The sequence below is a fragment of the Selaginella moellendorffii genome, unplaced genomic scaffold (genome assembly GCF_000143415.4).
Source record: "Selaginella moellendorffii unplaced genomic scaffold, v1.0 SELMOscaffold_36, whole genome shotgun sequence".
In the NCBI taxonomy this organism is placed as follows: Eukaryota; Viridiplantae; Streptophyta; class Lycopodiopsida; order Selaginellales; family Selaginellaceae; genus Selaginella; species Selaginella moellendorffii.
In genome coordinates, this window is record NW_003314297.1 from 666,138 (window position 1) to 693,447 (window position 27,310).

The 27,310-nt window shown below is 48.6% G+C and overlaps 10 protein-coding genes and 2 non-coding genes across 12 annotated transcripts; 7 read left to right on the forward strand and 5 right to left on the reverse strand.

Moving 5' to 3' along the window:
* Positions 1-57: 57 nt before the first annotated feature.
* LOC9653210 lies at positions 58-936 on the forward strand. The gene is made up of 4 exons (XM_024683213.1): positions 58-263; positions 315-408; positions 463-622; positions 668-936. Exons 1-4 carry the CDS (start codon positions 90-92, stop codon positions 855-857), a joined length of 618 nt encoding a protein of 205 aa, XP_024538981.1. The 5' UTR covers positions 58-89; the 3' UTR covers positions 858-936.
* Positions 937-4,909: 3,973 nt separating this feature from the next.
* LOC9658136 (aquaporin NIP6-1) lies at positions 4,910-6,001 on the forward strand. Its single transcript, XM_002977977.2, has 5 exons — positions 4,910-5,050; positions 5,121-5,345; positions 5,405-5,602; positions 5,657-5,718; positions 5,775-6,001. Exons 1-5 carry the CDS (start codon positions 4,943-4,945, stop codon positions 5,959-5,961), a joined length of 780 nt encoding a protein of 259 aa, XP_002978023.1. The 5' UTR covers positions 4,910-4,942; the 3' UTR covers positions 5,962-6,001.
* Positions 5,969-8,239, reverse strand: LOC9658137 (50S ribosomal protein L1). The gene is made up of 10 exons (XM_024683202.1): positions 7,324-8,239; positions 7,176-7,253; positions 7,065-7,106; positions 6,891-6,996; positions 6,767-6,831; positions 6,672-6,716; positions 6,509-6,616; positions 6,362-6,449; positions 6,262-6,308; positions 5,969-6,196 (listed from the first exon to the last, which is right to left on the reverse strand). Exons 1-10 carry the CDS (start codon positions 8,008-8,010, stop codon positions 6,107-6,109), a joined length of 1,356 nt encoding a protein of 451 aa, XP_024538970.1. The 5' UTR covers positions 8,011-8,239; the 3' UTR covers positions 5,969-6,106.
* A 1,989-nt stretch (positions 8,240-10,228) lies between these two features.
* On the forward strand, positions 10,229-14,101 carry LOC9653211 (protein TIC110, chloroplastic). Its single transcript, XM_024683199.1, has 14 exons — positions 10,229-10,767; positions 10,829-11,012; positions 11,067-11,135; positions 11,192-11,290; positions 11,343-11,409; positions 11,469-11,533; positions 11,583-11,677; positions 11,742-11,866; positions 11,916-12,019; positions 12,082-12,298; positions 12,355-12,509; positions 12,561-12,686; positions 12,743-13,714; positions 13,788-14,101. Exons 1-14 carry the CDS (start codon positions 10,247-10,249, stop codon positions 14,031-14,033), a joined length of 3,045 nt encoding a protein of 1,014 aa, XP_024538967.1. The 5' UTR covers positions 10,229-10,246; the 3' UTR covers positions 14,034-14,101.
* A 37-nt stretch (positions 14,102-14,138) lies between these two features.
* Positions 14,139-14,815, forward strand: LOC112349212 (small nuclear ribonucleoprotein Sm D2-like). The gene is made up of 3 exons (XM_024683221.1): positions 14,139-14,213; positions 14,270-14,366; positions 14,444-14,815. Exons 1-3 carry the CDS (start codon positions 14,209-14,211, stop codon positions 14,663-14,665), a joined length of 324 nt encoding a protein of 107 aa, XP_024538989.1. The 5' UTR covers positions 14,139-14,208; the 3' UTR covers positions 14,666-14,815.
* A 705-nt stretch (positions 14,816-15,520) lies between these two features.
* Positions 15,521-16,947, forward strand: LOC9658138. Its single transcript, XM_024683211.1, has 2 exons — positions 15,521-16,112; positions 16,174-16,947. Exons 1-2 carry the CDS (start codon positions 15,549-15,551, stop codon positions 16,498-16,500), a joined length of 891 nt encoding a protein of 296 aa, XP_024538979.1. The 5' UTR covers positions 15,521-15,548; the 3' UTR covers positions 16,501-16,947.
* A 141-nt stretch (positions 16,948-17,088) lies between these two features.
* TRNAA-UGC lies at positions 17,089-17,161 on the reverse strand. Its single transcript has one exon. It is a non-coding gene; the product is annotated as a tRNA-Ala (tRNA).
* Positions 17,162-17,175: 14 nt separating this feature from the next.
* On the reverse strand, positions 17,176-18,673 carry LOC9658139 (probable adenylate kinase 6, chloroplastic). The gene is made up of 4 exons (XM_002978149.2): positions 18,265-18,673; positions 17,860-18,000; positions 17,503-17,775; positions 17,176-17,437 (listed from the first exon to the last, which is right to left on the reverse strand). Exons 1-4 carry the CDS (start codon positions 18,571-18,573, stop codon positions 17,270-17,272), a joined length of 891 nt encoding a protein of 296 aa, XP_002978195.2. The 5' UTR covers positions 18,574-18,673; the 3' UTR covers positions 17,176-17,269.
* Positions 18,674-20,399: 1,726 nt separating this feature from the next.
* Positions 20,400-22,319, forward strand: LOC9658140 (floricaula/leafy-like protein FL1). The gene is made up of 3 exons (XM_002977981.2): positions 20,400-21,255; positions 21,335-21,771; positions 21,842-22,319. Exons 1-3 carry the CDS (start codon positions 20,631-20,633, stop codon positions 22,160-22,162), a joined length of 1,383 nt encoding a protein of 460 aa, XP_002978027.1. The 5' UTR covers positions 20,400-20,630; the 3' UTR covers positions 22,163-22,319.
* On the reverse strand, positions 22,178-23,040 carry LOC9658141 (monothiol glutaredoxin-S15, mitochondrial). The gene is made up of 6 exons (XM_024683217.1): positions 22,950-23,040; positions 22,775-22,899; positions 22,616-22,715; positions 22,480-22,546; positions 22,337-22,415; positions 22,178-22,276 (listed from the first exon to the last, which is right to left on the reverse strand). Exons 1-6 carry the CDS (start codon positions 23,014-23,016, stop codon positions 22,226-22,228), a joined length of 489 nt encoding a protein of 162 aa, XP_024538985.1. The 5' UTR covers positions 23,017-23,040; the 3' UTR covers positions 22,178-22,225.
* Positions 23,041-23,121: 81 nt separating this feature from the next.
* Positions 23,122-23,194, forward strand: TRNAF-GAA. Its single transcript has one exon. It is a non-coding gene; the product is annotated as a tRNA-Phe (tRNA).
* A 2,501-nt stretch (positions 23,195-25,695) lies between these two features.
* LOC9653214 (F-box/kelch-repeat protein At1g22040) lies at positions 25,696-27,278 on the reverse strand. Its single transcript, XM_002978152.2, has one exon. It carries the CDS (start codon positions 27,155-27,157, stop codon positions 25,751-25,753), a length of 1,407 nt encoding a protein of 468 aa, XP_002978198.2. The 5' UTR covers positions 27,158-27,278; the 3' UTR covers positions 25,696-25,750.
* Between the last annotated feature and the right edge of the window lie 32 nt (positions 27,279-27,310).

A 27,310-nucleotide genomic window follows, 5' to 3' on the forward strand; every position in this document is an offset into this window, starting at 1 on the left:
GACCCAGGTTGACCTTCCCAACTCTCAGTCTCTGGACTCTTCATCAGTCTGCGAGCAATTCTTCTCCGAGGCACCATTTAGATTGTAAGATGTACCTGTACACTAATCGCTACACGCTTCGTGGACTGTGGCTCAAGGTGACGGTGGATTTCAAACGCGACGCGGGCGTCGAGAATCTCTACCAGCCAGCTATGTACACCATACAGGAACTGGTGGAGACAGCGGCGCGTCCGAAGAGCTACAGACCGCCAGTGACCATCATGGTAAGAATAGTGAGTCACTTGGATCATGAGCGCTGACATATCGTCTTCTAGGCCGGTGACAAGGATGACTGGTATTACGGAATCCTGGAAATAGATGGTTTTGTTTGGGTGGAAAACCATCAGATTGATCAGGCCAGCTTGCAAGGTAAATGACTGCAAAAACGGCTGCCCGTCTAACTATTTGTGGTCGTGTACGCAGAGTTCCCAGAAGAAAAGATGGAGGTGAATCCGAAGAAATTCACTCCAAGCTTTACCCGCACCGAATTACAGAACAACTTCGAAACGTGGAAGAAGGACTTCGCTAAGATCAAGATGAGAATCCCCAATGGTCTTCACCCGGTTGGCCGCTTCTTCATCAGGTAAGAGCCGCGTTTCCAAGCGCTTAGGTATTGACAGACTTGCAGGACGGTGCAAGGGTATAACAAGATGCCTACCCTTGGCGGTGAAGCGGAGCTTGCCAGGGGGCAAAAGAGGTTCTACGATGGCATGCTCAAGACTCTTGTTGGTCGTCAAGTCACCATCTGGAGTCCACAGGATGCGCTAAATGCGTGGAACGCACGCAAGTGCCTCCTTAGGTGCTCCAGCCAACGGTAAACACTTGAAAATGTCTGTGTTTTCAGGTTTTCCAATGTGCTGGAAGTATTATGTAAAAATCTTTTCGCGATCTCTTGAAACTATGCCTCGATATTCTCTCTACTCCCACGCTGCACTGCCGAGTGTAGCCACTACAATGCCACCTGCTTGCTTGTCTAGTGACAATCCAGGAAATGCCAAACTTGGCTGCCATGGTTTGCAAGACGAGCAATTGCTCCTTCCACAGGCCTGCACTGCAATAGAGCTTGACCATGAGCATGTCACAAGCCAAGTCACTGGAGCCACTGTCCAGACTCCAAAGCAATCAAACACGGCTTCTCCCACAGCAAATTGGTGCACGGTTATCCTTTTGGTATGGTTTTTTTAATATAATGTTGTATAAATTTTTATATGGTTATTTTACTGTAGTGCACTAATACATTCTTTCATTTTCATATGGATTTTTCACATAATTTTCTTATAGCCTAGATAGTATTTTTCACTGAAACATTGTTATCCAGAGTTTATATGCTATATAATTATTCATATAGATTATTGTTTGATCAAATTATTCATGTCACAGCCGACCATCGAATCTACCCAGATTATTATAAGCCCATACTATCCAATACCACGCTACAATATCTTTAACTCATCCATCCTTGAAAGTGTTTGCTTGCCTATGTAAGTAAACAAAGAATTTAATATTATTCACCAAGAATTGTAACATGGATCTTCCAAGTATGAAGTTTTTGGAACAGTATTAATGCTCTCCAAAAATTTTATCAATATAGTTTGCACTACCACAATATGGGTAAGCCTTCCTTAAAGTTCTACTATGTCCCCAACTAAAATTTATATTGCTTTATTGTTGTTGGAAAATATTCCTGGAAATTGATGTGAAACCATATCTAAAACTATATAGGAATACCACCAAAAAGTATTATAGTGAGGGAAAATGCAAACTTCCCCCAACAAACTCCCAATAAGAAGAATGTATATATGATCAGAATGCATAAAACCAAGCTAAATTATGCTATCTAGTGTATTTATCTACTTCTAGCTTACCTCTAAAAATGTGATACTTGAACACTGTAATTAGAATTATTATACTTATGAAATAAGTTTTAATAATATATATTTTCTGAGAAGTAAAATTATAATAATTTGTTGCATGTAGCAACATCTAGTTTACTTAATATTATTCCTTATTATTTAATAATTTAATTGATTAATTGATAAAGACTAATCTTGTTACATATTAACCATTAGATAAACTAGATATTTAGGAAATTTTATAAATTATAGTTATATCTATAAAATTACAGATACAAGATTAATCCATGTGAATATCAAGAATTAGATAGTAGAATATCCTAGAATATCCAAGTATATTCTACACTACTCTGCTTTAAAACATAATAAAAATATATACTTTAACATACTTACATTATTTAAATTGTATTTGTGCTGGCATAAACCAAATATAGCTTTATATTTTGTAATCATTGGCATTAAATGGTTAACAATGATTTCAGTTTTTTTAAACATAAACTAAGGATCCTTTTTTTTTCACAACTCTAAGGCTATAAATTGTAAGGGCATGACAACAATACCTCCATATATTTTTGTGTTATTTATGGTGTAACAAAGTAAAATCATAAAATCTTCTTTAGAGTTTTTAGTGGTAGTAGCCCATCAATTTCTTTGATCTATAGCAAATTTATAATTTCGAAGAATGATCTATAGAAAAAAGAAAGCTAAGTAATTAAAAATCATACCAAACATTAGTTTGTACATCTTATGATATTTCAACTTCAATTAGTGGGGATTTCATGCAAAAATCAACTACAAATAGGTCCATCAACTGTTTCAATACCTTAGATCTTTCTAACATTTATTTTTAACTCTTGTTTGAATTTTAAATTTGTTAGACAATGGTATTTGATTAATTTGCACTTTATCACTAGTGCCACTATAGGAAAAACATATATAAAACTATATTGTTAGACATTTCTATAAATATTTTAATGACATTCTCAACAACCATCAACATTTTGTAAACTAAATCTATACAATAGCTTATTCAAAACTCTAGATGTGGATCAACCAATCTATTATTGATAGATTTGAAAGTTTGAAGAATCTTTACTTATGTTACTTCCAAGATCTATCTTCCATCAAAGAATGAATGTACCTCTAATAACAACTTCAAAACTCTAGCTTCTCATATTGATGCATCTACTGGGGCTAAATGATCTTTATCTTTCATAGATATCATCTTCTTCTTATATATTTTTTTTCCAACTAACTTATCCTTACTAAGTTTAAGTCTTGTTTAAGATTGTAAAACTACTATTGCAACATGTTAAAGTTATTTTTACTCTTTAATGGTTTTGGGGTGTGTATGGTATCTAGACTTCATACTACATTTTCAAACACAAATTTGACATTGACTGTTTAATCATTCTATCTGTGAGTCTAGTTTGAGATAAATGCTATTTTCTTTAAGTTTTTATGACCTCAATTTTGAAATAGACATGGCAATCCAACTTACAAAGCACATGCATTGTTATATGCTTCATGTCAAAAAAATCATATGGAAAACCATACTATAAATGAAATCTTTGACAAGATTATATACATGGTTTCACTATATTGTATTAACTTGATGGCTACATTCTTTTTTGGTTTGGTGTAGTTTTGGTAAATGCTATAGTCATGTAGTTATATATATAATTTTCTAGCCCTTGTATCATCTTGTGCATAATAGAGTCCTTATATAATTAAGCATGGAACCTCATATTTAACAAGCACTCTTAGATTGGAGTTTTATACAAAAAAAGAATGTGTGAAATATGGAAAGTTCATTACTCTTTATAATCTTTATTTTATTGATAAATCTTTTAAAACAAATTGTGTTCTTTCATAAAATACATTGAATTCTTCTATCTTAGAAAGGGTTTGTTTGCAATTGTCCATAGCTTCTCACCAAATGTAATGCACCATATCTCTTTCCCTTTAAAGTAGGGGTAATTTTTTGCTAAAATAACTCCCTTTAAAGTAGGAGTTATTTTATTTTTATTTATCTTCTAAGGTTTCAAAGATCCACAGTAATAATATATCTAAATCTCATCTCATGATCATATGTGTTACATAAAAAACAAGAGAATTGCACTTAAAATCTAAAGAGTAAGAAGAACTTACAAATTTAATTCTTCTTCCCATTTTTTCTTCTTTAAATTGATTTCTAGTCTTGAATTTCCCTTAGAGTAGACAATATATAGTTCAACTTAGATATTTACAGACTAAGGGTCTTTAGGGCGCTAGAGGATGGAAATTTATCAATCAGCTGTGGTTTAGCCACTTTTAACTTAGTGTTTCCATGTAATTTGTGCTGTAAGAAAAACTATATAATTTTTTTATTATCTAAACATAAAAAATCATGTACATTCATAAAACCAGATAAACCATTCATTTGGCCAAAGCCACCTAAATAGGCCCACTTGGGACACCTTTCTCACACTCTTGACGTAGTATCTGGAGTAGAACCACTGAAACCATCACGGTCAGGATTCAACACGAAGAGGTAGTGGTTTAAGAAAGAGAGCTTTGAGTAGATTGCTTCTTCTTTTTTCGTGAAGAAAGACGTCAAACTCGTATCTGGAACAAGGAAAAGCGAGAAGATGAAGACTTACAATTAACTAGTTCATTCATCTTGCAAGGAACATTGGGGAGCACGATCCAAGTTTCAGTGCTCTCGGCCAGCAACTGAAGACGTGAATCAAACCAACAAAACAGTTGGACGACGGATTGTGAGCGAATCCACCTCTAGATTGTCAAGCTCAGATTGGTCGATTTGTAGAAACTAATCAAAAGGACACCTTTGCCAAGATCCCTTACATAATTATAATTTCTGTTCTTACTGTGCATGGAGGCCGAAGCTTCGTTTTGGATTTGATGACATGCTTGCATGTTCCAAAAAGTTTGGTCACCTTTAGCTAGCAGACGGCCAGCTGTATATACTTTTTTTTTTTCTAAATTTAAAAGAAAAAAGGAAGGACATGATAAATTGGTGGAGTATAATTGAGCGATCCATCGCAAGCATGGGGTCTGGATCGACGGATTACGCTCTGATCCAAAACGACGAGGAGGCGGGGACAAGTTTGGAGCCCGTGAGTGGATACAGTCCCAGCTTTACAATCTCAAAAAAGGTAAGCAAGAAGAACAGGCTTCATTGATCTTGTCGCTCGAGGGGATCTAAGCGATCTCTTATTGGTATAGCTCCTGTGTGAGTTCCTAGGCAGCGTGGTCCTCTTGCTTGGAGGAGCTGGAAGCGCCATTATCAACACCCAAACGAATGGAGCGCTGGGAATTCACGGCCTGGCGGGAGGATCCGCGATTGCAGTGGCGATTGTCATCATGTCCACGGGACACATCTCGGGCGCTCACATCAACCCGGCAGTCACTCTTGCCTTCGCCACATTCAGGCATTTCTCATGGATCCAGGTAAAAATCAAGTTTTTCCTCTCTCCTTTGGTATGATCAAAGATGGTGGCTCTTTGAAGGTGCCTCTCTACATAGTGGCGCAATTGGCTGGATCCCTGGCTTGTGCTTTCCTCCTCAAAGGGATGTATAATCCCGATCACCTGGCAACCGGCGTCACTGTTCCAGCCGGGTCAACGCTCCAGTCGCTCCTCTTTGAGATTGTTCTCACGGCGGTCCTCATGTTCGTCATCACCAGCGTCGCCACTGACACACGAGCAGTAAGAACATATCTGTTGCTTGCAAGCTTCTATGGTTTCTTACGCTACAACCAGGTTGGAGAGTTGGCTGGAATCGCCGTTGGCCTGGCTGTCTACTTGGACATTTTGCTTGGGGGGTACGTAAGAAGCGCGTGTTTGTTGGCTATGGCGAGCTTATATACTTGCAATGCAGCTATATCTCTGGAGCTTCCATGAACCCCGTGCGAACGCTTGGGCCGGCGGTGGCGGCTAGAGACTTCAGGGCATTGTGGATCTATTTCGTTGGACCGGTGGTGGGAGCTCAGATTGGAGGTGGTCTCTACACGCTCATACGCTTCAAAGACCATACCGAACGCAGGAAGGTGTTCAGGAAAGAGTAAGAAAATCTGGAATGAAAGTTCATGCTTAAGGTTTTAGAAATTTGTGTAAGCATGGCATGTAGTAGCAAAATGATCCGGCTTGCGACAGCTGTGGTAGCGTGCTCGAGGGGATCAAACAAAAAGGAAATCAAAGAAAAGGAACTCGCTAGGCTGCCTCTGCGGCGGCTTGCGATTTTATATAGTTGTCTGATGCTGTTGCCACCGATTGGATCGTCACTGGTACGCCGGGTCCCATCTGCAAATTTTGCAGCCAGCGAGCGAGATCGTCAAGCTGTCTGTCGAGAAAATTAGAGAACTCACCGTGGACGAGAGGTAGAACTTGTCAAAGAAACCAGTATACCTGGAGCCTGCATCACAGCATTCCATTGAGTTTGTGGATTAAAAAGTATACGACGCTTACTTTTCTTGAATCCTGCTGGTTTCGCACCAAGAACTGCTGCCGAGAACGCGGCGATGTTTTGGAACAGGTGCTCGTCCGGAAAATTGACCTGTGAGTTTGAAGTTTGAAGCGGATGAGTCGAGCAAAATACAAAGAGTTTCTCGCTACCTTTCCGAGCCCGGCATGAATGATAGCGGTTTTGTCTGCTCGAAAGTCGACACGTCCCTGCTTTGCGGCTCTCACCGCGTCGGCTACCATAACAGTCACGGTCCCCGTCTGAAGTAGAGAACAACGCTCTTGTTAGAGTAAAAGCTCAGCTTTTTCTCCCTACCTTGGGATTTGGCATCATGCCTCGCGGTCCCAGTATACGCGCAATCTACGAGTGGATCACTTCGTAGTAAGGAATAGCATGAGGAAAACGATTACCTTTCCGAGCTTTGGCATAATGGAGGGGATGGCAATACATTTGTGGAAGTCAAGTTTTCCTCCACCTGTAAGTCCGGGACCTTAGCGAAAAAGAGAAACGGAATAAAGCTTAACGATCGCTTACTGGCAAGAACTTTCTCAACCAGATCGTCAGTTCCAACGACGTCCGCTCCAGCCGCTAATGCCTCTTCCGCCGCCAGCCCGTCAGCAAAAACAGCGACTTTGACAACCTACGCTACGATCCACCTTCACATAAATCGCATGATGCTGAAGAGGAAACAAATGCACCAAGTCTCACCTTTCCACTCCCGTAGGGAAGCGTCACGGCACCACGAACTATCTGCAACCAAAAAAGAGAAAAACAATACAGTCATAACAGGAGCTCCGATGCACTACAAAATCGTCCGACCTGATCAGACCGTTTCGGGTCGACTCCCAACTGGATGTGTACTTCCACTGTTTCGACGAATCTGCAGTGAGCGGATTTCTACAGAAAAAGAAAAAAGCGAAGAAAGAAAGATCAGACCGAATGAACTTAAAACTTAACATCACGTTACCTTGACAAGTCGAATGGCTTCTCCCAGGCTGACAAGTTCCTTCTTCTCCTTCGTCGCCGTCTCCTTGATGATCTTCGGTAGAGGGAGCGTGTAGTCGTAGGCCATTTGTGATGGCATATAAGGTCTCCTTGGTGGAGCTTTTCTCACTGCTGGAGCTGCCTGGGCCTCGACCTCCTCGACCTCCGGAGCTGGCCTATCTTCCGGGAGCGGCATTGTGCGTCGTTTGGGATACGCCACCTCTTCCACACTCTCGCTGGGAGCTGGCGTCGACTCGGCTGGCGGAGCTACATCCCCCTCGCTAGCTGCTGAAGCCGTTTGAGGAACTTTGTCATCCTCTAGAGCTTGTTTCCCAGCATCTTTGGTCCCAGCGTCCTTGGAAGCCTTCGCAGAAGTTTTCTTGGCATAGCCACTTTCAGATGTTGGCGCTGCTTTCTCTTCCTGCTTCGATCCGGGAGCTTTCTTCGCATAGCCGACAGTGGCATCTTCTACACTGGCGACTGCTGGTTCCTTCTTTGATCCGGCTTTCTCCTCTTTCTTCGATGAGCCGGGAGCCTTTTGCTTGTCACCTGGCTTCTTGGAATCCGAGGACGCATACCTCAAGGAGACTCCAATGCCGCATTCGGTGTTGCTGTTCCTTGTCAGGCCCAAGAACCCACCACTCCTCACCAGCCGACGAAGAAGCGCCATAACCTCATCAAAACCCTATACCCCTGCCTCAGCGTTAAACCCCTTCGTCTAAACTCCCATCATCCTCTTCACCCCTTCGTCCGTCCCGAACGCCTCGGCTATGTGGAGCAGCGTCTTCACCTGGAGCTTCCCATACGCCGCCGTGATCCCTCTCACCAAGATCTTCATCGCCCTCTCCTTGTCTCGCTCGGGGCACGTCAAGAACAGCCGAGCCAGGAGAAATCTCGTCTTGAACCATCCCGGGGCCGTAAACTGCAGCATCTCCATCACCTGGACGTGCCCCACGAACGCCTTGCCGCGGAAGGACCCCACCTCGTTGATCGCGTAGTTGCAGTAGAGCTCGGCTCCCCCGGCGCGTATCCACACTTTCTCGAGCTCGGCGATGTCGAGCTTGTCCAGCACCTGTTCGAGCTGCGAGACCTGCGCAGCCATCGCCAGGAGCTCCAGCGACTTGTCGATCACGTCCACCTGCTGGAGCGAAACCGTCTTGAGTTGCTCGTGATGCCTGCTCTCCAGTTCGCACCGCTTGCACTTGCAGGTGAATCTCCAGTCGATGAAGCACTCGTCCCTCCGGTGCTCCCACCACGATGCCAGGCACTCGACGTAGCACAGAACAATCTCCTCGCCAGCCTCGAGATCTCTGGCTGCTCGGATCATCATGGCTCGGCCAAACACGTCCGAGGCGACGTTTGGCAGGCACGAGTGATTGATCAATCCTGGAAGTCCCCAGATGCCGGCGAACTTCGGAACGTCGCCACCAAGCCTGGGCCCGAACGACGACATCTCGATAATCTGTCTCGCCCTGGCTGGAGAGATGGAGCTCGCCTGCTCCTTTATATCGAGCTCGCTGTTGCTACCGAAGTTCGCCAGCTCGGGAACTCCGGTCATGTTGTGATGAATCGCCAGCGCGTCCATCTGCTTCAAAGCCCGGGTGCTGGAGTTCCCAACCCGGACGGTCTCCACCACCAAGTTTCCCTGCAGCTCCGCCTCGCTCAGCTTCCTGTCCAAGTTGGGGACGTAGACGATGGGATTCGCGACGACGAGGAGCTCTCCGCAGTCGACTCGCCGAGTCACAAACACTCCCCTTCCACGCCCGTCTCCAGTCATCCGAATCTCCACAGGTCCGACGAAGTCGGCACACTCGGGAGTTAGATCCTGGCGGCAGGAGCTGAGAAGAAACTCTTCCAGATCGTAGACTCCACTCTCGGACTGCTTGAGCAGCTTGGAGCATCGAGAGATGGCGGACTTGATCGCCACCTTTCCGGAAGGCGAAGAAGAAGAAGAATGATCCTCAGTCAAGGCCTTGTTGAGCAGTTCCAGAGCTTGCCGGTGCTGCTGGAGCGCAGAGAGCGCCATTGCTTTCCTGTAAAGGCACTTGGAATGCCGTGGATCGATGCCCAGGGCCTGGTTGCAATCGGCTATGGCTTCCTCGTACCTCTGGCACCGCAGAAAAACTTCCGCCCGGTTGGACGACGCGAGCACAAACTCCTCGTCGTCGCGCTTCCTGGTGATCTTCTTGGAGCTCCTTGCGATGGAAGCATCGTAGCACAGCCTCGCAAGGACGTAACTCCCAGCCGCGAAGAACTCGTTGCCTTTGAACCTGATCTCTCGAGCTTCCTCCTTCCTGGAGAATAGATTCTTCCTCGCCTCGACGATCTCCACCGACAGTGGCGACTGGACGAAGAGCAGCGGGAAATGCGATCCTTCCACGGTGGAGAGAACCGGCTCTTTGAGCACAACCTCCACATCCCTGGGAAACAAGGAGCAAACCTGGCCAGCGCTGGAATCCGACACCACGGCATTGAAGATCACGATGAAGATGACACAGCCGTCGCAGGCCTCGATCGCGGAGACGACAGTGTGCCCGGATCGCACGGGATCGGTGCCAAGGAATCCTGCGACGCCATAGCCCTCGTAGCACTTGAGCTTCCGGCATTTCGCCCGATCTTTCCCGGGCTGCTGCTGCTGCTCAAAGCGATCCTTGAATTCCCTGATCACTTCCCGGAGCGGCAGCGTCTTGAGACGATCCAGACGAGGGATGCGATCCTTCCATCCCTGTGTCATTGCCCGATTCTCCATGATAGATGCCAGCATTCTCACGCCGCGGTCCATTGGAGACTGGTCCATGGGAAACGAACAAAGAGCCCTAAATTTTCAAGAATATCCTCATTACAAGCGGCCTAAATCCCTTGGAATATTCTCTCTCGATGAATTAGGGTTTATCAGGGCAAGAGCAATGCTCCCGACGCCGTGTCTCTCGGCCGGATGCCGCCGGCACGCCAGATTAGCGCCCGGCAGCGTCGATAGTGGATTCTTCGCGTCGCGGCAGCTGCACAGGGCTCACATTTCTTCTCGCAGGAGGAGATTGCGAGCTAGAATCTCCGGGTCTGTTGCTTCCTCCTCCTCCTCCTCCTCGGCATCGGCCGCGGAGAAATCGAATGTTTTCGGGAGTGAGAAGCGGCTGTCGGGGCCCAAGAAGCTGCTCGAAGGCATGCCTGCCCCGACGAGGTATGTGACGTGCACGGCGATTGTTGCTGGAGCTCTCATGGCTGGCTATGCAGTGGGAAGCCAAGCCAAAGGCACTCCCAACGCTGCATTGGCCGGGGCAATCGCCCTGGGCGCTGTTGGAGGAGCTACAGCGTTTGTCGTGAATTCCATGGCTCCCGATGTAGCGGCAGCGCAGGTGCACAATCTACTCGTCAATCATCCCGATCCAAGGTCGCTGCGAGGGGAAGAAATCGAGGGGATTCTCAAAAAGTATGCTTTTTTCGTTTCGCTCTTTCATCTTGCTGACTTCGATTCTTCTTTGCTCGCTCAGGTTTGGGATCAACAAAACGAATGAGAAGTTTAATACCGAGCTTCGCAATCTGTACGATAGTTTTGTGAGCTCTGTTATTCCTCCTGGCAACGAGGATCTCAAAGGCGATGAGGCCGCGACGATTCGGAAGTTCAAGGAGGCTTTGGGATTAGACGATCCGGATGCTGCTGCTGTTCACATTGAGGTAAAATCGCTTGGGTCTCCGGTTGCCGGTTGTCTCAGCTTTTCTTGCCTCTAGATATGCAGGCGAATTGTCAGGCAACGACTTGAAACTGGTGATAGAGACACTGCTGTTGAAGAACTTCGGGTAAGATTTCTTCTGCTTTAATATTTCCTGCGATGCTGACGCTGTCTAATTTTCAGGCATTCCAAAAGCTTGTATACGTTTCGAATCTTGTTTTTGGCGAGGCCTCGAAGTTTTTGCTACCTTGGAAGCGAGTTTTCAAAGTTACCGATTCTCAGGTTTGTTTTGGATGTTGTCTGTACACTGCTCTGACTCATGTTGTGTACAAAGGTTGAGATAGCAGTTCGAGACAATGCTCAGAGGCTATTTGCAACAAAGCTAAGCTCAATTGGAACAGGCAAGTAATCTTCATATAGAACTTGTATATTTTTGTTCTAATTACTTTGCTTGCTATAGATGTTAATATTGACCAACTCAAAGAACTGCGGCGAATCCAGCTCAAAGTCCAGCTCTCTGACGAGGTAACACTTGCATACACTAAGAAATATAGTTCTGATCTGTTTGTAGTAGATTACGAGTTCCCTTTTCAAGTCGCACACTCAAAAGCTTCTTGAAGGATACATTTCTCGAGCTTTGGAGGTCTTGAAAGCTCGAACCAGAATCAAGTAAGTTTTAATGATTCTCTGTACAGACTAAATTCAGACTAAGTTACTTATAACCTGTTTCCAGGGATACAAAAAAATTGGTGATGGAGCTAGAAAACATGCTAGCATACAATGATTTACTGTCCGCCCTTGCTAAGGATGCCGATTCTTCAAGCTTGGTACCAGGCCTGGGCCCAGCATCGGTCATAGGTTTGAGTGCATACACTATTCTTTGTTTCTTACACTTTTCATGGATCAGGAGGTGTCTATGACAGCGATCGGGCAATGGATGACCTTAAACTGCTGTATCGAACATATTTGAGTGAAGCTGTAGTATCAAATGGTCAATTGCTCAAAGAGAAGGTATGACTCGCTCGGTTACAGACGATCCCATCTTAAGCAATAACGTTTTATTTTTATTGTAGCTGCCCTTGCTGGCTCAGCTGAAAAACACATTTGGCATTGGAAATCGCGAGGCCGACGATATCATGCTGGATATCACAACGAAAGTCTATCGCCGACGGCTATCACTAGCAGTTACAGACGGCGATCTTGATGCCGCAACCAGCAAGGCAACATTCTTACAGAATCTCTGTAATAGTCTTCAATTTGATCCTGCAAAGGCAAGCAAAGTGCACGAAGGTTTGTAAATTTCTATCGGTGTCATCTTGTTGACTTAATTCTCGTTTCATTTCCAGAAATATACAGGCAAAAACTTGAGCAATGCGTAGCTGACGGTAGTTTGAGTGACGAGGATATTTCAGCGTTGCTGCGACTGCGTGTTCTTCTGTGCATTCCTCAGGAAACTGTTGAGACTGCCCACGCAGACATCTGTGGTCGTATTTTTGCAAAGGTATTCATACTTCCCTTCGTGTACTTTTCTTACTAAAAATTCCTCTCTCAGGTCGTCAATACTGCCATTTCTTCGGGAGTTGATGGCTACGATCCAGAGACGACAGCCACTGTTCGGGCAGCCATTAAAGGCCTTCGTTTAAGCCAAAAAGCGGCTATGGATATCGCAAGCAAAGCGGTACTGTCACGCAGAATCTTTAATTTCTAGAGTGTTACTGAATTGGCTGAATGCAGGTTCGTACTATGTTCATGACGTATGTGAAGAGATCAAGAACAGCAGACAACCGGACCGAGTCGGCAAGAGAGCTGAAGAAAATGATCCTCTTCAACAACCTTGTGGTCACTGAGCTGGTGGACGATATAAAACAGGATCCCAACGTCGTCAAGGCTGAGTTCGTGGAAGAGAAAAAAGTGGAGGAAGTCGACTACATTGACGATGGCCTGGAAATGCTACAGTCTCTCAGAAAGACGAAACCGGACCAGACCAGGGAGACAAGTGGAAAAGAGCCACAGAAAGAGATAACTCTGCGTGACGACCTTCCAGCCAGGGATCGAACGGATCTATATCGGCTCTACCTGATATACTGCCTCACCGGAGAAACGACTCACATGCCGTTTGGGTCCTCGATCGTGGTACAACGAGACAGCAGCGAATTCGAAAGGCTTGGTGAACTGGGAATCATCCTTGGCCTCACACCGATGGAAATCGGCACCGTTCACAAGGGGCTGGCAGAGCAGGCTTTCAAGCAGCAAGCCGAGGTGATCCTTGCAGATGGCAAGCTCTTGCCGCAGAAGATGGAACAGCTCGTCGAAGTCCAAAAGCAGCTCGGCCTCCCATCCGATTCGTTCCAAAAAGTCGTGCACAACATTGCAACGACAAAGATGGCGGGAGCCATCGATGCTGCTGTGAGGAGCGGCGAGCTCAAAGTGGAGGAAATCAAGGAAATGCGGGATGCGGGCGTGAAGATCGACAGCATGATATCCAAGGAGCAACGAGAGAAGATGTATAGGAGCCTGGTGGATAGGGAGCTTTCATCCGGAAAGGGAGAGTTCGACGAGGACAAGTTCTATACTTCCATGCCCGCGGAACTGGAGCTCGATCCCGCGAAGTGCCGGAGCATGGTGGACGATCTCGCCAAGCAACGGTTGAAGAGCTCGCTGATTCAAGCCGTGGCCTTGTTGAGGCAGAAGAACGAGACAGGAGTGGTAAGTTCTCTCGAAAGCTTTTCTTTTCTGTTTCCTTGGTGAGATTCGTGACAACGTTTTCTTCTTGTTTCAGGTGTCTCAGCTTACAAATCTTCTGCTGTGCGACAAGCTTGTAAGATCAGAGAAGCTGTCGTGGGCAGTGAAGGACGAGCTGAAAGATCTCTACTGCATCTACGTAAAGACGTCTCCTCCGGCGGAGAAGCAGCAAAGGCTGCAAGAGCTGTTTGGATTCAGCGCGTCCATGGCCAAGTCGCTCGAGGACTTTGTCGCGGCCAACGGATTCAGCCTCGCCGGAGACGAAGAGGAGCTCAAGTTTTGAGAGGCTGTTTGTTTGTACTCTACATAAAAGTTTTCGCGCTACCAACATATTCTCGGAATCTTACTAAATGGTCTAGGGTTCGAATCCTAGCACACATTCTCGAGTACTGGTCTGGGGTTCGAATCCTACTCGCGTTAGCGTTAGGGTTAGGGCGCGTGGGAGCGGGAAAGGAAGAATGAGGTAAGCGAGCGCTTGCTTGTGCGCAGCTCAGCTTTGTGTGTTTGCCTGTGTTCCAGTGGCGCGCGAGCGATGGAGGAGGACACAAAGAAGGAGGAGGAGTTTAACATCGGGCCTCTCTCGGTTCTCACTTCGAGCGTCAAGCAAAATACCCAGGTTAGAATCACTATGGTGAAATTCTCTCTCTCTCTCGCGCGCGCGCGCTAAGCTTGTCTTCGTTTCTTTCCCCCCAGGTGCTGATCAACTGTAGGAACAACAGGAAGCTGCTGGGGCGCGTCAAGGCATTCGATCGCCACTGCAACATGGTGCTGGAGAACGTCCGCGAGATGTGGACGGAGGTGCCCAAGACGGGCAAGGGGAAGAAGAAGGCCAAGCCCGTGAACAAGGACCGGTTCATCAGCAAGATGTTCCTCCGCGGCGACTCGGTCATCATCGTGCTCAAGAATCCCAAGTGAAGCCAGCCCCAGTGAGTTTCCAAAGTTCTCTCGAGTAGGCTTCTTTTATCGCGGCTAGCGCGGACTAAAATCTCTCTCGTTTCTTGTACACTTTGCTCAGAGAAAAGCAAAGCAAAGCAAAGCGATTTTGCCACTGCTCCTTGTGTCTTGTATGCTTTGTTGTCCTCGTCCTCGTCCGTCCGGAGCCAGGAAAAGGCCAGAGATCTTTATAAAACTCCTGGTAGCGATCTAATCTCATTAACTCTTGCTGCGCAGGACCGCCATCCATCCCGCGAATCCCGGAGCAGCAAAAACACAAAAACTGAAGTCCAAGCTAGCGCGAGTGACGTGAGAGATCCTGAGCAGCCCATCCCTGCCAGACTCGGAGGAAGAAGGAAGATCAGCATCAGCATCAACCAGAAAGACAAGTCTGTTCCACCAAAAGCTCATTCAAGCACTTTGGCTCGCATCAAGACAGCACAAGGAGTAAAGACTTGATAGCGAAAACCCGAGAAAAGAAAAGAAAAGAAAAAGAAATAAAGAGAGAAGGACCACTCTGGTTGATCGCCAGAACAAGAATTGTGCGTCTCTCTCGCGATATATACGTACCATAGCTTTGCATTCCCTTAAATTGGGCTGGAAATCGAGAGAATGCGGCGAGAGAGAGAGAGAGAGCGCGCACAGCCAGCCACGGAGCCTCGCCGCGCGAATGCAATGCGACTGCCTCATAGAGAGAGAGGACCCGCGCACTAGAAATTCAAGTGACGGGAAAAATCAACCGCGTCGCCATGCAAGAATGGGCCTCCCTTCATGAAGTTGACGCCTGCCGGAAGAGTTTATAAGATAAGATGGCATGCCTCTAGATATTCTCTCATCTCCGCGAGCGGCGGGCGCTTTCTTTTCCATGGAACCACTCCTGCGCAGGGATTCTCGTGTGTCGGAACGAAAAGAGGAGGAGAGAAAAGGATGTGGAAAGCGCGAAGCGTTGTTCCTCCGAGAGGAAACGCAAAAGAAAGAGAGGTCTGCAAGCATTGCTGTCTCTTCCAATTCGTCTTCCTCGGTTTTCTTTCTATATCTCTCTCTTTCCAGGCGGCTGGAGACGTCGAATCCATCCATGGAGCTTCTACACCTCAACCAGCACGAGTTCACAGACGCGGGCCTGTCACTCGCGCCGCCTTCGTCCTTCTGCTTCCAGCCGATACCCTCCTTTGTAAGAACACCCACCGCCGCCGCCGCCACGACCGAGGAGAGCAGTAGCAGCGCTGGCGCCGAGGTAATCAACAGCAGCAGCAAGAAGCGCAAGATCGACGACCACCGCAATGCTGCTGCTGTGAACATTCCCGATCGTGATCTCCAGCTCGACGTTCATGGCGCGCGCAACGTTAACAGCTGGCCGATGCGGGACGTGAGCCTCCACCTCTCAGCGCAGCCGCTGCCGAAAGGCTGGGAGCAATGCTTGGATCTCAAGGTTACTTCCGCTCCAGAAGATTTTTCTCCAAAATATCAGTCACTCACTCTTGTCAATGCAGGCGGGAGAGATGTATTACTTCAATAAGGCGCTTGGGCTGCGAACCAGGGATGACCCACGTATGGGATTCGATTGGAGCAGCGGCAACAGCAGTCATTCCCTGGCGGCCACCAAGGACATGGCGTCGCTCCTCGAGATGAACAACACCTACAGGATGGCCTTGGCGCAGCTGCAGCAGCAGCGGTATCGATATCATCAAGTCGTGCAGCGGCATTTGGATCTCAGCCGCAACCTGTCTTGCACCTGTGCCTCTTGCTCTTGGAAGCGCCAATTTGGCCGTAATCTCCACGACGCCTCGGGTGCTATGGTCCAGAGGAAGCGAGGGTGATTGCATGCTTGTTTTCCAATTCAATTGCGAACCCACAACTTCGAGCATTCACGCTGTTTATTGCGAAAGATTGGCGGTGGATTGACAGTCTTTGGTCGTATTCATGGAGGGTGTAAAACATACGGGGAGGGAATCACTAGAATCAATCCCACATTCATGAACAGAGGCTTCCAAGGGATGATGCGGTGTCCGGACCAAGTGTGTGCCTGGAGCTCCATCGTAGCAATGGCAATACCCAAAGCGGGCAATTCGCATTTTGCTGTGCGCGGGCGTGGCATTCTTATCAGGAACAAGTCAGAGCTGGGATGTGGGGGATTACGTCACACTCAAGATTTAGCTGCTGTCATTAAATGGTGAAAGTATGTAAGTTACCACATAGTTTTACCAGTGTTGAAAGTGAAAGTATACATTACTTTCATATAATATTTTATAGTTTGATTTGGTGCATTGACCATGTGTATTTTTCAGTTTTAGGATTTGGCTTTTTGTTTTTAAGACTCCTATACCCGTGATTAATGAAACAATGCTGGCATTATTATAGTTGATTTTTAAATTCTGATTTACAAAGAAAAAATGTTTTAAAATAAATGGAGACGCCGGGTATCGATCCCGGTACCTCTCGCATGCAAAGCGAGCGCTCTACCACCTGAGCTACACCCCCAAGACGTTGTAAACTTCCAAAATTTTGCAACATATTATTACAAAACTATACAATCTATATCCACAGTTCTTTCTCGCACACGACCAACACAATAAATAATGGACAAGGCTACGCGGCGATCTTTTGTTTCTCGGCGGAGACAAGGGACGTGTTGGCGATCTTGCCCTGGAGATTGAGCGCGCTCAAAAGGCGAGGCCAAGTCTCCGGGATCCCGCCAAGGATCTCAAAGTCAAGCAGCTTCCCCTGTGCTCTATAGTAGTCCTCCACGGGTCTCGACTGCAAGCAAGACGATGAATCAATCACAAAACTATGGAGTTCTATGGCGTTCTTAGAGCACAGACCTCCAGGGAGTAGATCCGGACCCTTTCCCTGATCACTTCTTCCGTGTCGTCGCTTCTCATGGTCATCTTCTTGAGGCACCGCGGGGGTGGCAAGATGGCCGGCATGAAGATCCGGGGGAGAGTCTCGGTTTCTGGGACGTCCACGTTGGCGACATTGAAGTTGCCGTGACACTGGCTGCAAATCCTCCGCCCCAGGCACTTTGCAACCAGGACGTCCTCCCGCAGTCGCAGGTTGACGACCAGAGTTATGCTCGCGATCGAGTCCAGCGTTTTCTGCAACGAGAAAACACTCGAGTTTTACGTAAGCTTGACTACTTGAGCTACATAGTTGGCGATGGATCTGAGGAGAAAACTCACGGCTTGACTGGCAGTGCGAGGAAATCCATCCAAGATGAATCCAACGTCCTGATTTGCGGACGCTTCTTCCAGCCTCTTGGTCAAGAGGCCGAGAACGAGTTCGTCCGGAAGCAGCTTCCCTCGGCTCACTAAATCCTTGAGCTGGATCAAAACGATGCCATAAGAAACCATGCAAAAGTGTTCTAGAACTTGGAAAACACAAACTAGAACCGATATATGATCAAGAACTTGGGAAGACACATGCAAAAGTGTTCTAGAACTTGGAAAACACAAACTAGAACCAATATATGATCAAGAACTTGGAAGAACACGAGCCAAAAATCGCAACAAGCCTTGGAGAACTAGGAGCGACTAGAATTCAAGTGATCGAGGCTAGAACATTGGATGAAGCTAAACTCATCGTACCTCTTTAGACAAAGGAGAGTCTCGTTTCAACTCCTGCCTCACGAGATCGCCCATTGCGATGTGAGGAACGCGCAAACCCAGCGCGAGCCGGCTCGCGTAGGTTCCTTTGCCAACGCCGGGGCATCCCAGAAAGACCCACTGCATCCCGGGCCAGCTCTTGCAGCCCACATTCTCGTCCAGCACTCCATCCTCGGGGAAATCCTCCCAGTTGTAGGCGACCTCGCTAGCGCCCACGAACGATCGCCTCAAGCTTGATCGACCGGCCACGACTCTGGCGGAGCTTAATCGCCGGCCCAGGACCGCCGCCATGTCGAGCCGAGCTAGAAGAAAACTTACCGAGCTTTGGCGCGCCGCCGCCGCCGCCGAGCGCCGGCACCCCTGCTCCTCCTGTCACGAGTCCATCTTTCAGCAAATCTTGACCGTTGGATTACTAGGTTGACTGGAAGGCCCGTCGCGGGTTCGAACCTCGCGCCCTCGGGAAATCTCTTCAAACGCCCAAGTGTGGCGCGCGGCGAGCCCGAAGAACGTCCGTGCTAACCAAGGCCTCTCTCGCATATCGATCGTCTCCATCCAAGCAAAACCAGGCAACATTCTATCGATGGATTCTCCAGGCGTAGCTTTGCATTTAGTTCTTGTAGCGATTTCTGGGTTTCTTCTTCCAGCTGCGAAGCCCTTCGACGCAGTGGACAGAGGCACCCCCAGGACGATCAGCAGGGTGAGTTGCGGGAGAATTCTCACAGCCCTCTACGAGCTCGTCGACACGCTCTACCACGAGACGGTTGTCCGGCCCGGAGACGCATTCGACGATCTTGAAGAGATCGACAATGGCAAGAAAGTCTACCTCCGGCTGTGGTATTTCGATCCTGCCCGCTCTGGCGATGATTCTTGCAGCACCACCCCGCTGCTTGGCCCAACCCATGTTGGCTCTGATATCGTCCAGGATTTCAAAGGCATGGTTGATCACCTCAAGAATGTTGCAAACATCGAGCACTGGGGGTATAGCTACTACACAGGCGTGGAAGGCAACCTTGGCATCGAGTATGCCCTGGAGGACGCGGTGGACGATAGGCTATCCAGCAGCTCTGATAACGCTACTCCGGAAATCCCCGGCGATTACCATCTTTCATCCTCACCCGTTGCTGACTGCCATCCTTTCAGAGGCGGTCTTGTAAGTGGAAAGTGCCAAGAGGAAAACGAGCACCCTCCGAGCTGGTTTCTCGCTCATCTCGCCCAACAAAATCTTTCGGCTTACCATGCAGGGGGATTGCAACTTGGTGCTGTATGATATCAAGGATAATGTTAAGAGAGCCGTGTGGGCGAGTGGCACATTCCTGGCGGCCAAGGCGTGCTACTTGAGGATGCAGCTTGACTGTAACCTTGTAATATATGGGAAGGTGATGAATGTTGTGAAGGCTTTGTGGGATACAAAGACTATGGTGTGTAAGAGGTGTGTGGTGGCGTGCAGCCTTGTCGTTCAGGCAGATAGGAATGTGGTGGTGTATAACAATAGGGAACGCAAGGCGGTCTGGGCAACTAACTCAATGTTTACATAAAAGCACAAAACATAGTTAATGTTTATGAAAATAATTTTATTTAAAACCAATATAAAGTTTTATTAAGTAAAGAAATGCAACTTCATATTTTATTCAGACATTACACTTACAATAACAAAAAATTCACTGAATAATATAATCTTTGCTCTCGTGGATTATATTTATTTAAATGATTGAGTTTTTCGTTTTGCATTTTAGAATTTACAAAATCTACAATTTATCTCACTAAAAATATGAAGTTCTTTACATACTATATATGCACATAAAAATATTATAAAACTTTTATTATAAAACATCAATTTAAAAACAATGTTTTGATTTACAAGTTACAAATTTGTTTATAATATGGTGATGGCCCAATATCACTTTTTAATTATATATTACTTTTTAACTTATTATTAAACATTTATCTCAGTACCTCTTGTACAATATGTTTTAAGCTATACTATATAGTTTATATTAGATTTATAAGTTATAAAACTTTTCATTTTTAATCAACTTTTTTAGAGGTTTTACTAAAACTTAAAAAGAATATATATCAAATATTAACACATTAATAATACATTTTTAGTAAGTGCAACTTTTATCCTTAAGCCCGCAGCGCTAACGAAGTTGAGAGTGACAGCCCTAAGTAGAACTGAGCAACGAGGCGATGCGATGGACATGGCCGCCACCGCGAAATGTAGGACACTGTCGCTTCCCAGGTGGTGTTTAGCCAATCTGTAGCTCCATTCTAGATCTTGGTTCATCTATCCATTCACAAGAAGAAAGAAGAGAGAGGGATAGAGGAGGAGAGAGTGCTCACGGTGGATCATGGATCCCGAAGGGTTCCCGGGAGCTCTCTTTCGGGCCTGGGAGCCTCGCCTACAGGGCGGCGCCACTGTCGCTCATCACCCAGTTCCCGCCGCTGGGAATGTAGCTCCAAATCCAAATGCCGCCGCCGCCGCCGCTGCCGCCGCCGTTGGAAGAGGAGGAGCTCTCGATCACCACCACCACCGCCATCTTCCTCCTCGGGCTTTCGAGTTTGGTTTCACCTCCGCCGGACCTGGGGGAGCCCCGCTGCCTCTAGCGCCGCCGCCGCCTCCTCCGCCGCCTCCCCGCCGCCGAGACGCCAAGACGCTGGACGAGCTCTTCAAGGACTATGGCGTGCGCATCACGACTCTGGCAAAGATGGCCGAGATGGGATTCACGGTCCAGACGCTGGTGAACATGACGGATCAGGAGTTGGAGGACGTGATCAAAACAATGCTCGAGGGTTACCACGTCGAGCTCCTGGTGGGAGAGAAGTATGGGATCAAGTCGGCCATTCGGGCGGAGCGGAAGCACCTCGAGGACGATCTGGAGCGGCAAAAGTCGTCGTCCAAAGCTCAGCAGCAGCCTCCCAGAACTGTGGATAAGAGGCGAAGGCTCGAAGATCACGCTACGGCTTCCAAAGAAGGTACGCACCTCTTTCTCTATCCTCCATTGTCTCTCTATCTTCCGGGCTATACAAGTTTATATTCTCGATCGTGTTCCAGTGCCTGGAAGAAGAGACAACGTTAGCAACAGTAACACCGCAGCCAGCATACTAATACCAGATGGAATTGGAGGAGCCCTTGTGGTGAGAGATCCTTTACTTCTAGCACAGCAGCAGCAGCAGCAGCAGCAGCAGGAGCACCCACAACAGCTGGTCGCTGGAACGAGCATCGTTCCGGCTGGCGACGCCGGAGGAGGAAGTGATACCGAGAGGAAGAGGAAGAAGAAACAAAAGCGCAAAAGGTCCAAGGACGATGGGGAGGACGGCGAGGAGGACAGGCCGAGAGAGCACCCCTTCATAGTGACGGAGCCCGGAGAGCTTGCCAGGGGGAAGAAGAACGGCCTCGACTACCTATTTGATCTCTACGAGCAGTGCGGGAGGTACCTCGATGAAGTCCAGCAACAGTGCAAGGAGCGAGGAGAGAAGTGTCCTACGAAGGTAAAGTTGGTCATTTTGTTCTTGATAGAAAGCAATGGAGTTCCTTACGCTGGAAAGTCGGTCTTTGTAGGTGACGAACCAAGTGTTCCGGCACGCCAAGCACCGGGGAGCGAGCTACATCAACAAGCCGAAGATGAGACACTACGTCCACTGCTACGCGCTGCACTGCCTGGACCTGGAGCAGTCCAACCATCTGAGGAAGGTGTTTAAGGATCGAGGAGAGAATGTTGGAGCGTGGAGGCAGGCTTGCTACTATCCGCTGGTGGAGATGGCGAGGAACCTCAACTGGGATATCGAGGGAGTTTTCAGCAGGAATGACAAGCTGAGGATATGGTATGTTCCGACCAGGCTGAGGCAACTCTGTCACTTGGAGAAGAGCAAAGAATGCTGAGGAAGGAAAACAAAATGAACGCGGAGAAAAAGCTCAAGTGTTTGTGCGATTTGCTCTTGACTGCTATGGTAGATCTGGATTCAGAGCCTTTAATTTGTCCTTCAGTTCACCAGACTGTGGACCAAAAAGAGAATTTTATGTCAATTCTTTTGTTGCCTCTTGTTTGCTTCTTACCCGATGCATGTTTGTGACAATGTCACAGCCACCGACAAACTCGCCTTTGATATAAACTTGAGGAATCGTCGGCCACTTGCTGAGAAAAACGAGAAAAAAAAAAGAACAATTCTGTCAAGCTCAGGATGGATAGATTGGTTTACCTGAAAGATTTTACGCCTTCCCTGAGCTCGGCATCCTCAAGCACGTTTCTAGAGCTAAAAGGAACCTCTGCGTGGATGAAAAACGAGAAAAGAATCAAAACCAAGAGATCGATCGACTGGGAATAATTTTCCATACCGTAGTGCTTGAGGATTCTCACCACCATGGCACTAAAGCCACACTGTGGAGCGTCCGGATTGCCTTTCATATACACCATCACGGGGTTGCCTTGAATATCCTGGATGGAAATTCTCCTCGTCAATGGAAGGAAAAACACACAGAGATGCAAGAAAGAACCTTCTCGATCATCTCGTGGACAGATCCAGCAGCAGTCTTCGCAACAGGCTTGAAATCATCGTGAGAATCCGCATTGTTCTCCGGGGCTTTCGTGGAGAACGCGAAAATTCTACTACTCCACGATCCTGGAATGCAATGCGATGCTCTAGAATGGAGCCGGTAAAAATTCCAGTACCAGATGAGGAGGAGGGAGAGGCGCGCCGCCTTGCCGCTGCCCTTACAGCGGCCGCGAAGCTGCTCATGGATGGTAATGCGCAAGAGCCCTAAATCTGCGAATATGCCCTTGTTTGAAAGCTCCTCGCTTTTTCCCCTATAGTAAATTCGCTGGAGGTGGAAATTCCAGCGAAGCGGGGATAGCTCAGTTGGGAGAGCGTCAGACTGAAGATCTGAAGGTCGCGTGTTCGATCCACGCTCACCGCATCTCTTTATAAAGTTCGCTTTGGTCTCTTGTTTTGGTCACAAACGATGGTAGCATGTCCCTCTCTCTCTTGAAAACCTTTTTGAGGTTGCAAGCTTTTTTCTCGTTTGCATGGTTGGCAGGAACAGTCTGAAAGTCTGAGGCCCCAGCTGATTGATTCAAGCACTATAGGAAAAAGATGATACAGGAACAGAATATATGAAAATCGCAATGAAAACATATGCCATTTGGGTGGAACATCACGAAACATACGCAAGCAAACAAGTGGATGTCCAACTCCACAAAATAATCACACAGAATCCCACAAAATCATAGACTCCATCACGTTTTTCTAATCTACATGCATTTCTTATATTAATTCAGTCAAATTACCAAAAAGCTTATTAATCCTTCTCTCTATTTGTTTTTCTGTTTCTTTTCCTTTTTTTTTTTCGTTTTTTTTTTCCTTGTGTGCCTCTATTAGTTATAATAAAATGATGCAAGTTCCACCACCACGTCCATCAATCTCCCCTTTTTACCACCATTCTTTCATATAGTATACATACACCGAGCCAAGCCTTCTCGATGCCGCCGCCACCACCACCTATCGGATTATATACAAAACGTTGCCCGGATTATTTACTTCTGCGCACCAGAAGTCCCTTGTCTCCGCGGCAACCAGTGTGACTCTAGAAGAAAATGTGAAGAAAAGAAGAACCCAAGGAAGAGAGCTGGGGGACATGTCGTCGGAGATCGCCAAGCGCGAGCAGCCCAGCCCCGATCTAAAGCTGGCTGCTCGTTCGCCTCCGACGAGAGCTTGCCCCCAGTTTTGCCCACACCAAAAACGATGGGCGTTTCTCCCTCTTCCTCCCGACTGTGATCCAAGTGATAGATCCAATCCTATACCTGTTCAAACTCCTGCACACTACTTGTCTAGTAGTTCTCCTACAACCCCTGCCCGAGACCCCGATTGTACACACCAGTCAAACCATCCTCCTCCAAAGTAACCATTTTCCTGTCCACCACCACCTCCTCCACCTTTGTTCTTCCTGTTCTTAAGTTACCCTCAGAAATCCAAGTTGAGGATCCTGCGCAGTCCTCGAGTGGCCGCCTCCGTGTCCATGATCCTGGCAAACTCGGCCTGCACCGCCAGCATCTCCGGCTTCCTCAGCGAGAAGTTTGGAATCGGGAGAGAGCTGGGCGGAGGCGAGTTTGTGAAGGCCGGCCCGGCCCACTTCTCGTCGAACAATGGCGGAGGATAAAAGGCCTCGCCAAAGTTCCGGGCAAACGGGCCACCACACCCATCGCTTACGACGTTGTTGTTGTTGTTGTTGTTAGCAGCTCCGACTGGTTCTTCTAAAACTTTCGTTGTTCTCGTTGATGAATCTACAGTAGTAGTAGTAGTAGTAGTAGCAGCCACCTTGGTAGCCTTCTTCTCCTCCTCTTTCTCCTCCTCCTTCACTAAAACACCACCTCGTTGTTCTTCCTTCTTCGTCTCTAGAGCGGCGGCGGCGGCGACGATTTGGGCCACCACCTTGACGACTTTGACGGACTTGGCAGTCCTAGCAGCACCGTCACGCTGCCTGTTCTTCGCGACAACTCCAGCACCCGCTTTCACCACCGGATCATCCGCCCTCTTGCTCGAACCCTTCACAGCGGCGTTCTCGGGAGCCGAAAGCCCGTTCTTTGCATACACCTCCGACAGTGGGAGCCCGGTGATCTTGGCCAGATCGCGCATTGCGGCTTCCTTGGACTGCGGGCGCTGCAAAATCGTGATTTTGGGTGGCGACTCCTCCTTCCTGGTGCCACCCTTGTCCTTCTTGACAAAACCCATCTTTGATTTGGGCTTCGGGGCGATTCCATTCTCCCCGACCTTGCTGCCCTTGGTTTTATTGCTGCCGTTGCCTCCTTTGCCAGAAACCTTGGTATTCCCTTTCGCGTTCTTGGAAGGGGAAGATCTCCCCTTTGGAGGTTGATTCTGGTTCTGGGACAATCGGCCGCTGGCAGTGGACGGCCGCGCATCCGCCGTCCGAGAGAGTGCAACGGGAGAAAGAGGGGAAAAATCGGTCACGGAACTCGTTCGCTGGATGGATCTAGACGCTGGCGACGAGAGATCTGCCTTGTGATACCTGGGAGGAGTGGAGCGCGGGGAGAAGAGATCCATAACACTGCGCTTCTGCCAATACTGGTGCTGTGATAGCTGATCTTGCGACGGCAGCACCAATGTCTCCATAATCTCTAGCAATTCTATCAAGCGCCTTCCTTCCCTCAACTCTGATGATCATGCCACTGGCAAACAAAAGAATAAAAAACCTAGCCGCCATAGCCAAAGGACGCCATAGCCAAGTAACCGTGCCCGTCGCCAGCATATTCCGCTACGTTTGCCGACGCGTAAAGATATTCCACGCATCGCCGGTCAAGCTCCAGCCGCGTGGCACCGCGCCTTTGAAAAAGTTTCGCCGACGGCGACCGACCACGTGTCGCACGGCGATTGTGTGCACTGCTAAGTGTCGTTAGCTGGCGATTACATTAATCTACATCCGCGTTTATACGTAAATTTACATTAAATACACCACATTTTATATCTCCAAGACTTGACACGCAACCAGCTCGACGCGGCCAAAGCTCTTGCTCGCGATCACCGTCCACGATTCCGCCTCGGAATCCCCCGCGCCACGCCCGCCGTCGATCTCCGCCCGCAGAATGGTCACGTTGTTCCCGGCGTCCTTGGTCACCACATGAAGGCCGCTCCTCAGGCACCCGAGCAAGTATGGCGACTCCGACTCGGTGGAGAGATCCAAGACCATGGGCACCTTCCGCACCACCACCCTCCAGCAATCCTGCTCGAAGTCATACACCTTGATCTTGCTGCCCTCGGCGGTGCTCATCGGATCCAGCGAGAACAAGCTCCCGTTCACCACCACGCTCAGCTTCATCCCGGCCTGGCGAGCCGGCCACCCCTCGCCCATCCCGCGCGGCATCTCCTCCCACCTCCCGGACACCGGATCAAACACCTCGCCACCAACGTCCACGAAGAAGGGCCACGAGTAAAGCGACTGCGGCACCCACAGCTTCCCCCGGAACGCCGCCATCCCGGTGGCGATGGGCTTGAGTATGTCCGTCACGAACGCCGTGGGAAGAACTTGGGCGCCCACGAACGGCATGCTGGGGATCGCGCTCCAGGCGTCGGCCTCCGGATCGTAAACCTCCGCCGACTGGAGTGGAGTGAGGCCATTCCGGCCACGGTTCACGCCACCCACAGCGTACAAGTTGCCATCCACCAGCCCCGTCTTGCAGTAAGCTCGCGCGGTCCCCATGGCGGCGGCCTTGCTCCAGGAGTTTGTCCGCGGATCGTACTTCCACACCGAGGACGTCGCCGAGGCCTTGGAGAATCCCCCCAGGACGAACAGGCAGCCGTGGAGCTCCGCCGCCGAGCAGCCGAAGAATGGGATCCTCTCGGAGGAGTCCTTCTTCCCAAACAGCGACCTCACCATCCCGGAGATGGAAGAGCCGAGCTCCCACAAGCTCCATCCGGCGAGATCTCTTTCCTGCTGCTGCTGGCGATGGTGCTGGTGATGATCCACGTCGGGCATGGGCGGCAATCTCCGCCACTGGGCCGTGAGTGGATCAAGCGCAAACCACACCAATTCCTCCTCCTTGTCTTTCATGAGCACGTAGAGCCACTCCTCCACCACGCCCAGCTCGCGCCTCAGCCGGAAGATCTCGCTCGAGCTCATGACCTGCCGCCACGAGCTACACACGAGCTTCATCGCCGGATGCCGCGAGCGCGGCACCCGCGCCAGGGCGTGCATCGCGACCTCGTCCGGAAGCCCTGGAATCAACTGCCACTGGTGCTCCCCCGCGATGCGCCTCTGGCGCTTCGAAGAGTCGCCGCTGCTGCCGATCGAAGGAATGGCCGCTGCATTACCGGCGCCTCCAGGCCGGGAATTCCCTCCCGGATCCGCAGAGCTCCAAGAGGCGCCCATGGATTTCCTGCGCGAAAACCCTGCGCGCCGTGCCCGGCGATGGATCCAGGAATGCCTAGAGGAGGAATCCTTACATGGCGCTCGCGGATCGCTGGCCCTCGCTTAGGGTTTTTGGCCCGGGGATTCGAACAAGCAAATGCACAAAATATCCTC

Excerpts from the sequence above, each read along its gene's own strand:
- LOC9653210 (XM_024683213.1), top strand. The coding sequence starts at position 90 with ATGTACCTGTACACTAATCGCTACACGCTTCGTGGACTGTGGCTCAAG. Across the intron at positions 264-314 it reads GACCGCCAGTGACCATCATG|GCCGGTGACAAGGATGACTG; the intron begins GTAAGAATAGTG and ends ATCGTCTTCTAG. Across the intron at positions 409-462 it reads TGATCAGGCCAGCTTGCAAG|AGTTCCCAGAAGAAAAGATG; the intron begins GTAAATGACTGC and ends TCGTGTACGCAG.
- LOC9658136 (XM_002977977.2), top strand. The coding sequence starts at position 4,943 with ATGGGGTCTGGATCGACGGATTACGCTCTGATCCAAAACGACGAGGAG. Across the intron at positions 5,603-5,656 it reads TCGCCACTGACACACGAGCA|GTTGGAGAGTTGGCTGGAAT; the intron begins GTAAGAACATAT and ends CGCTACAACCAG. Across the intron at positions 5,719-5,774 it reads TTGGACATTTTGCTTGGGGG|CTATATCTCTGGAGCTTCCA; the intron begins GTACGTAAGAAG and ends CTTGCAATGCAG.
- LOC9658137 (XM_024683202.1), bottom strand. The coding sequence starts at position 8,010 with ATGGCGCTTCTTCGTCGGCTGGTGAGGAGTGGTGGGTTCTTGGGCCTG. Across the intron at positions 6,450-6,508 it reads TTCATGCCGGGCTCGGAAAG|GTCAATTTTCCGGACGAGCA; the intron begins GTAGCGAGAAAC and ends TCAAACTCACAG. Across the intron at positions 6,309-6,361 it reads ACCAGCAGGATTCAAGAAAA|GCTCCAGGTATACTGGTTTC; the intron begins GTAAGCGTCGTA and ends GCTGTGATGCAG.
- LOC9653211 (XM_024683199.1), top strand. The coding sequence starts at position 10,247 with ATGCTCCCGACGCCGTGTCTCTCGGCCGGATGCCGCCGGCACGCCAGA. Across the intron at positions 11,678-11,741 it reads AAAGCTCGAACCAGAATCAA|GGATACAAAAAAATTGGTGA; the intron begins GTAAGTTTTAAT and ends ACCTGTTTCCAG. Across the intron at positions 11,867-11,915 it reads GGGCCCAGCATCGGTCATAG|GAGGTGTCTATGACAGCGAT; the intron begins GTTTGAGTGCAT and ends TTCATGGATCAG.
- LOC112349212 (XM_024683221.1), top strand. Across the intron at positions 14,367-14,443 it reads GCGTCAAGCAAAATACCCAG|GTGCTGATCAACTGTAGGAA; the intron begins GTTAGAATCACT and ends CTTTCCCCCCAG.
- LOC9658138 (XM_024683211.1), top strand. The coding sequence starts at position 15,549 with ATGGAACCACTCCTGCGCAGGGATTCTCGTGTGTCGGAACGAAAAGAG. Across the intron at positions 16,113-16,173 it reads AGCAATGCTTGGATCTCAAG|GCGGGAGAGATGTATTACTT; the intron begins GTTACTTCCGCT and ends TTGTCAATGCAG.
- LOC9658139 (XM_002978149.2), bottom strand. The coding sequence starts at position 18,573 with ATGGCGGCGGTCCTGGGCCGGCGATTAAGCTCCGCCAGAGTCGTGGCC. Across the intron at positions 18,001-18,264 it reads ACTCTCCTTTGTCTAAAGAG|CTCAAGGATTTAGTGAGCCG; the intron begins GTACGATGAGTT and ends GTTTTGATCCAG. Across the intron at positions 17,438-17,502 it reads TCCGGATCTACTCCCTGGAG|TCGAGACCCGTGGAGGACTA; the intron begins GTCTGTGCTCTA and ends TCTTGCTTGCAG.
- LOC9658140 (XM_002977981.2), top strand. The coding sequence starts at position 20,631 with ATGGATCCCGAAGGGTTCCCGGGAGCTCTCTTTCGGGCCTGGGAGCCT. Across the intron at positions 21,256-21,334 it reads CGCTACGGCTTCCAAAGAAG|TGCCTGGAAGAAGAGACAAC; the intron begins GTACGCACCTCT and ends ATCGTGTTCCAG. Across the intron at positions 21,772-21,841 it reads GAGAGAAGTGTCCTACGAAG|GTGACGAACCAAGTGTTCCG; the intron begins GTAAAGTTGGTC and ends CGGTCTTTGTAG.
- LOC9658141 (XM_024683217.1), bottom strand. The coding sequence starts at position 23,016 with ATGAGCAGCTTCGCGGCCGCTGTAAGGGCAGCGGCAAGGCGGCGCGCC. Across the intron at positions 22,716-22,774 it reads TCCACGAGATGATCGAGAAG|GATATTCAAGGCAACCCCGT; the intron begins GTTCTTTCTTGC and ends ATTTCCATCCAG. Across the intron at positions 22,277-22,336 it reads TTGTCACAAACATGCATCGG|TCTGGTGAACTGAAGGACAA; the intron begins GTAAGAAGCAAA and ends TTTGGTCCACAG.
- LOC9653214 (XM_002978152.2), bottom strand. The coding sequence starts at position 27,157 with ATGGGCGCCTCTTGGAGCTCTGCGGATCCGGGAGGGAATTCCCGGCCT.